Source organism: Gadus morhua, chromosome 4 (assembly GCF_902167405.1).
Source record: "Gadus morhua chromosome 4, gadMor3.0, whole genome shotgun sequence".
In the NCBI taxonomy this organism is placed as follows: Eukaryota; Metazoa; Chordata; class Actinopteri; order Gadiformes; family Gadidae; genus Gadus; species Gadus morhua.
Genome location: NC_044051.1, coordinates 16,728,628 through 16,736,318, shown reverse-complemented (window position 1 = coordinate 16,736,318; position 7,691 = coordinate 16,728,628). Strand labels below are relative to the sequence as shown.

The 7,691-nt window shown below is 45.9% G+C and overlaps 1 protein-coding gene across 1 annotated transcript; it reads left to right on the top strand.

Annotated features, from left to right (window-relative positions):
* The first annotated feature begins 297 nt into the window (after positions 1 to 297).
* ggcx (gamma-glutamyl carboxylase) lies at positions 298 to 7,573 on the top strand. Its single transcript, XM_030353531.1, has 15 exons — positions 298 to 463; positions 656 to 865; positions 1,626 to 1,784; positions 2,000 to 2,165; positions 2,273 to 2,351; positions 2,510 to 2,616; positions 2,698 to 2,861; positions 3,359 to 3,669; positions 4,219 to 4,350; positions 4,451 to 4,602; positions 4,749 to 4,918; positions 5,245 to 5,375; positions 5,483 to 5,630; positions 6,110 to 6,311; positions 6,953 to 7,573. The coding sequence occupies exons 1-15, from the start codon at positions 439 to 441 to the stop codon at positions 7,110 to 7,112; spliced, it is 2,316 nt and encodes a 771-aa protein (XP_030209391.1). The 5' UTR covers positions 298 to 438; the 3' UTR covers positions 7,113 to 7,573.
* Positions 7,574 to 7,691: the final 118 nt, after the last annotated feature.

Below are 7,691 nucleotides of genomic sequence, written 5' to 3'. Positions count from 1 at the left end.
ATTGTGGGGATATTTTCTACTTTCTACTTTAGACTTTACGCCAAATTTTTTTAAGTGAGTTAAACTACAAATATTCAATCCGCTATTCACACACCACGGCTGTTAAAAAATAATTTATCCGACTCCATTGTAAATTGAACATTCCATAAACCACAGATAAAATACTGAATCACTTTCCTGGGCTCCGCCGGAAGACTACGCCTTTATCGCCCTTTAAGGGGGCGTGGTGATTAGAGGAACCAACCAATAATGGAGAAGCTGTCCCCTGCTGCGATCCTGTTGACTGTCCCGTGTGTTCGTTCACTGTGACACGTAGGTGGTTGACCACTAACCCAGCCAGGAGCTCAGCTCACTACCTGGTCAAGGGGAAGCGGGTGCTGAAGTCCCTATCCTGAAATTCAGTTAATATCCTCCAGCTTCTTTACAAAAACATCAGTTATGGAGGCCAGGGGCGAGGGCGCAGGTAGTTATTATGAGTAATGGCTTGTTGTGTGGTTGTGTGAGCAGCATTTTGTTTTGTTTGTTATTGCCCGTTAATACTATGCATGAATGACATTGTTATTATAAAAGTATCACTATGTTGATTTGATAACGTGCAGATATCTGACCTGTATTGCAAAGTATGTCACAGCCCAGTGTTACCGCGGTGTTGTAGGTGTGCAGTCTGCTGACCTAACCTCCGGGTCTGGAAATGAAGACGAACCGGTAGAGGATACGACCGCACAGGCCGTCAAGCCACCAGAAGGAAGAATGAAACGTATATTTGGGTTTGAAAAGGAGGACTTCTCTTCCTGGCACCGCATCGTGTGCCTCCTGAACCGCCCCACCGACCCTGCAGCGTTGGGCATTTTCCGTTGCATGTTTGGTAAGCTTCTTGTTTGAGTGTTTCGTACTGGCAGAACTGGCAATAATAGCTTTTAGTAACCAAAGCAGATACACGGATAAGCGTATTGCATAGCTATTTCCATGGGTCGGAGTCTGGGCTTTTTACTTGGGTCATGCACTGACTTTCAGGCTTCTTATTTCATCAAAGGTCACACTGTACTTTGCAGATTTTTGCACACTAGTCTCCTAGTCCATTCCATACTAGACCATGCATCACTTTGGATTGTACTGGCAAGAATTCAAGCCCAAAGGTATTTGTCTTCCCTCAGACGAGAGAATACTGTTTTTCCTAGTCTCTTAGTTGCTAAAGGGCGCCCACTGGACTCTCTTCAGAATCTCTTGTGCCTTATTATTAGGGCTTCCTGCTCTTTAAATACTCTAATTGGTAGAGAGGTTGGAGGAATGTTCCTCCCATCTTCTCCCATCTGTTTTTGCTTGTCGTTACGGTGTATTATTTACTTTAAATACATTTTAGGACGAAGCTATACCACAAGTGGTGCACAATTTAACGGCTTGTTTTAAAAATACAAATGCAATACTTCCTGTTTTCCTTTATATTTAATGTGCATTTCTGACATTAAGTAGGTGAAAAGGGAGAAGAAATTTCCCCCTATACCATTAGGACAGCTGTCTGTAATCCAACCTGCATCTCTCCAAGGCGATGGCATCGTGGTCTCTGTTGTTACTGGTGCATTGTGGGCAGAGCCACCATGCTGAAGCTCCACATGTCTTCCCCTCAGGGATGCTGATGGCCATCGACATCACCCAGGAGAGGGGCCTCAGTCACCTGGACTACAAGTACCTGGACGGGGCCCCCATCTGCCGCTTCCCCCTCTTCAGCTCCCTGGAGCCGCTGCCCATGGACTGGATGTACCTGGTCTATGTGGTCATGTTTTTGGGTGGGTTCAATGGAGGGTTATGTTTCTGTTTGAACTGAGAGAGACCTCTAATCCTCGTGCTGTTGTTTTCTTTACACAAATATGCTTAAGATTGGTGCATCTCAAAAGTATGTGTCTTTGGATGATTTCTTTAGTCATTTCTAGTAGTAGAAGTTTCTTTTTGAGTTTGTACGTCTTGGATTATAACATGGCTCTCATTTGCTTCTCTCTGTAAGGTTCTGTTGGGATCATGCTGGGTCTTTTCTACCGGCTGTCTTGCCTCATGTTCATCGCCACATACTGGTACGTCTTCTTCCTGGACAAAACCGCCTGGAACAACCACTCCTATCTCTACGGCCTGATCGGATTCCAACTCACACTCATGGATGCAAATAGATATTGGTAAATATCTATTATATAAATGTATAAAGATATATTCTCTATTGTTCATACGTTTGTATTTCGTTACTATATTTGTTGAAACTATTTTTGGATATTTTTTTTTGTAGGTCACTTGATGGTTTGATGAAACCCAAGAAGAGGAATGCTGACGTCCCGCTCTGGAACTACACCCTCCTGAGAGTACAGGTCCGGATCCTTCTTGATTTTGTTTTCAAATGAATGAATGGCATGACATATTTGTTAAAGTAGCATTGTAGTAGTAGTCTTTCATTACACAAGTCGGCAGTCCCGAGTGACTTCATTCCGTTTCACTAATGGTTATAAATGTTTACAATTCCTTGCAGATATTTATTGTGTATTTCATCGCTGGCATCAAGAAGTTGGACGCAGACTGGGTGGAGGGATACTCCATGTCCTATCTGGCGCATCACTGGCTGTTTGAGCCCTTCCAGTGCGTATATTGTTCACACGCTTGACGTCTCCTGCTCCTATGAGGCCCCTCGTGTCTCATCCCGATGTCTCTCCTGCTCAGGATGATCCTGTCGGTGGACCAGGTCAGTCTGCTGGTGGTGCACGGAGGAGGCCTGGCCCTCGACCTCACGGCGGGGTACCTCCTGTTCTTCGACGCCACGCGGCCGTTCGGCATCGTCTTCGTCTCCTACTTCCACTGCATGAACTCTCAGCTCTTCAGCATCGGTGAGTACGTACGACTTTCTCATGGATCAATTCATGATATTGATTGGCTGGTGATATTGGTGTCCGGAAGTTGGTTCAATCAATCACTGCTGTACCGATTTGTTAATTATGTCGAGGAATTTCGGCTTGCCTTATAAAGTTGTCTTATACTTGATAGTCAAAGTTCCTGCTTACTTTTAAGACCTGTACAGCATTTATTCAACATCCATATCACATGTGGATATTCCATACAAAAACTGAAAACATTTCGTTTTTTTGTCTCATTTGGAAGTTTACAGATGACTCAATTGCTACAATAATTTAACAAATGATGGATCCAAACATGAATTCGTTGCAGTAGCAGAGTAATGCATCATGTTTGTCATCACACTTTGACAGCCGTTGGAGCAGGTTGTCACACCTCAGACTATCCCCCATATCTAATAAAAATGAACCATTGGTTTTGCGCTAAAGTCAATGTGCCCCTGTTGCACCTCTGAACCCTGACCTCTTCACAGGAATGTTTGCCTACACCATGCTGGCCACCAGCCCTCTCTTCTGCTACCCCGACTGGCCCCGGAGATTCTTCGCCCGCTTCCCGGCGCCCCTGTGGGTCTTACTGCCCATCACGGCCCCGGGGCCCCAGCCCAGCAGCTCTTGCGTTTATCCAGAGGTCCAGAAGGGCGGCAAGAAGGCCCCTAAGACCCCGTCCTCCAACACCACCCCCAAAGTCTCCCAGCCCAGGTTTAGACACAAGCTGGCCACCGTCTTTGCATTTATCTACGTGGTGGAACAGTTCTTCCTGCCTTACTCACACTTTATCACACAGGTAAATCTGCCTCTCTTTAAGGGTTCAGTTTCTTTTTATTCAGACAAGATAGGCCACTAGTTGTCAGGTGGTAGTTGTCCTGTGGTCCCATTACCAATGTCTGACCTCATTCTTAATGTTTCTTAATGACATGTTAACATAAGTAGTATTTATGTGTGATATACAATACTTATGTGTGATGTACAGATCAAAGTAGATTACAGTAATCCTATTTGATCAATGTGATTGTTTAACCTCCATAAAGGGCAAGTCCTTTTGTAATCCACCAGATATAGTTGCTCAATCAGGATCAACGTGGTCAGTGAACCCCGAGAGCAAACAGCAGAGTCTGGCTTAGTCATCAACCACGTCCGCCACACCGCTGATATAATGAACATTTGAATCGAGTTGCATGCATTGAAAACAACTGAATGGACATGTTACATCAAATTCACGTGAATTAACAACACCCAAGCCATCGCTTTCGTTCAGAGATATAATTTCAGAGGCAAAATCTGGATACATGGATGCGATACTGCAGGTTTTAAATAAAGCCCTTCCTGTTCCTAGGGCTACAACAACTGGACCAACGGCTTGTACGGCTACTCCTGGGACATGATGGTGCACTCGCGCAGTCACCAGCACGTCAAGATCACGTACAAAGACGGAACGACGGGAGAGGTCGGATACCTCAACCCCGGGGTGAGTGACTCCATGCCACGCCCTTACACACACCTGACGTGAGCGGTCAACCCCCCCCCTCTGTGTGGTGTCATGAACCTCGTCATGTGAATACCCCTAGGTATTCACTCACAGCCGGCGCTGGAAGGACCACGGGGACATGCTGAAACAGTACGCCGTCTGCCTCAGTGCGAACCTGCCCCGTTACAACATCACCGAGCCAGAGATATACTTTGACATCTGGGTCTCCATCAATGAGCGCTTCCAGCAAAGGTATGTCAAATAAATGAAGAAGTGCAGTCAAGTGATTCATTTAATAATTTCATACTAACCTTGACCTGTCATGGTAAGGTTGAAATCATTTAATTAATCCCATATGGTTGGATATGTCATGTTATTATTTTTCTGGGTTCTGGAAGGATCTTTGACCCGCGCGTGGACATTGTGAAAGCTGATTGGTCTCCGTTCCGTCCGAACCCCTGGCTTATGCCCCTGCTGGTTGACCTGTCCCCCTGGAGGACCAAGTTCCAGGAGATCGAGAGCAGTCTGGACAACCAGACGGAGATCGTGTTCATCGCTGACTTCCCAGGTGTGTGGCCGTGGTGCGACACAAGCTGTACCACGTTCAGCTAGTGATGACATGTGACGTCGGAGAGCTACCTGTGGTCCTCGTATTGGAGGCTTCAGGAAGATCTCGTTCTCTGATCTGATGATAGAGAGGCTGTTTGTGCACTGTTTTGACACACCGATTTGAAATATCACTTTAAGGGTGATTACAATTTTTCCGAAAGACTCCGATAAACAAAACTAAAAACTCCCTCTCACTCTTAACAAATACAACATTTTCCTACGTGTTGTCCTGTGTGGAAACCCGTAACATAAATCAGAAGGCCTTGTTATTCCCACATCCTGTAGGCCTCCACCTGGAGAACTTTGTGAGTGAAGACCTGGGCAACACCAGTGTGCAGGTCCTCCAGGGTCAGGTCACCGTAGAGATCACCGAGGAAAACAAGAACTACACCCTGGAGACCGGCCAGCAGATGAAGGTACCTCAGAGGAGCCTCCAGAGCCCCCAGCTTCACTCCATGACCAAAACACTAGGCAGAAAGCTTACGTCAGCTTAAGTAAAACAAAAAAGTCTGTCTTTCTGTAGCTACCCCACGGCGCCTACCACAAGGTGTACACGGTGTCCGAGGGCCCGTCCTGCTACATGTACGTCTACGTGAACACCACGGAGGCGGCGCTGCAGCAGAACTTCACCAGGCTGCTGGGGATCCAAGAGCGTGTCCGCAACGGCACGGGTGAGAGAGAGGGAATCAGATAGGACACGTCATGTGACTTCAGACTCCAAAGTCTAAACAGTGACTGGTGTTGAAAAGGCTGGGCTATTTATCAATGGCCGTTATCAAAGAGTAGGTCGATATGATATTCCCCTGACAAAGTCGATGACTAGAATTACAAAGGTGAAAAAGTGTATTGCAGATATTTCAACACCTGATACAACTTATGCATAGAGCAAAATGGTGTTACTTTTTTTTGGTATATTCTAATTTAAACCTCAATTTATGGTCTCTGATTATAACAGACATTTTAATTTAGCCATTTTTTCTGCGTTTTCTTATGGTCATATGATAAATGTAACAAACTAATATGAGAAGAAACGACAGTACGAAGGACAATCTAAAAATGAGGAATCAGAAACGAAAAAGGTTGACACCTGATACTCGGCTGTCCAGCAGAGATGAGGTTCGTGTGCACTAAACTGTCCTCTCCCAATCAGAAACGGAGCCCCTCCCCCCAGAGCTGCTGCCGCTCATCGCCACAGACGACCAAGGGTCAGAGGTCAACGCCACGGACCCCGTCGTCCAGCTGTTCCTGAGGAGGCAGCGGCGCATGAAGGAGGTGAAGAAACGCCGGGAGGCCAACGTGATGGAGCGCCTCAACCGCTTCACCGTCAAGAAGTACTACCTGCTCAGAAGAGGGTGAGTCCCTCAGACAGGAAGTACTACCTGCTCAGAAGAGGGTGAGTCACTCAGACAGGAAGTACTACCTGCTCAGAAGAGGGTGAGTCACTCAGACAAGAAGTACTACCTGCTCAGAAGAGGGTGAGTCACTCAGACAGGAAGTACTACCTGCTCAGAAGAGGGTGATTCACTCAGACAAGAAGTACTACCTGCTCAGAAGAGGGTGAGTCACTCAGACAGGAAGTACTACCTGCTCAGAAGAGGGTGAGTCACTCAGACAGGAAGTACTACCTGCTCAGAAGAGGGTGAGTCACTCAGACAGGAAGTACTACCTGCTCAGAAGAGGGTGAGTCACTCAGACAGGAAGTACTATCTGCTCAGAAGAGGGTGAGTCACTCAGACAGGAAGTACTACCTGCTCAGAAGAGGGTGAGTCACTCAGACAGGAAGTACTACCTGCTGAGACGAGGGCGTGTCACTCAGAGAGGATGTACTACATGTTGAGACGAGGGCGAGTCCAACCATCTACCATAGCTATTTGATACTAGCTAAAGTATCAAATAGTTGAACCCACAACCACTTCTCTGGGAGTCGACCAACCCAGCCACTCGACTAGTCGTGTCTAGCACACAATTCACTCTTCTGTGTTTTCTATCTCAGGTTTCTAATGACGTCCATTGCACTGCGCAACCTAGCGTTTGGTCTTCCTCCAGTGGACCAGCTGACCAGGGAGGTGGCCTTCGCCAACATGAAGGAACCTCTACAGGAAGCCAATCAGGACGGACCTCTCAAGGAGGAGGCGGGACATGGAGAGCTTTAGGACCAATAGATAAGATCCCGAGAAGTCCCAGCCAACAGAGGGAGGAAGGATTGCGTGAACAAAAGGATATGGATAATCTTTCTAATGGACTGTTACTATGGCGGGAGCATTAACTGCTCAGCAATTGAAAGTATTTAAATTGACCTGTAATATAACACGTCCTGCATCAGATGGTTTTTTTTAAGACAGTATTTTGTTACAATCGTTTACAATGAAAGGACCAGTTTGAGTTATGCTTTAATCAGAATGTTAATCAAATTATGCTTCTTTACTTGCCTGGTATTTTTTCTCAAACCATATTTTATCTGAAGTGTAACAGATGTTTTTTAGGGACGTCTTGACCTCCTGTGAGGCATTTGAGAATCCACTAATGTGAAAAAAATCTTTACGCTTGGCGATAACAGTTGGTACTGACGTCATGTTTTATATGTACTTTTTAAATAATAAATAAGTTGGATGTACCTACCTCTCATCTATACTTCCTAAAAGGTACGAACACCAAGCAATACAGTGACGAAAGGATAAAGATATGCAAGAACTATATTCAGTACCCATGTGAAATTCTGATGCAACTGAGTG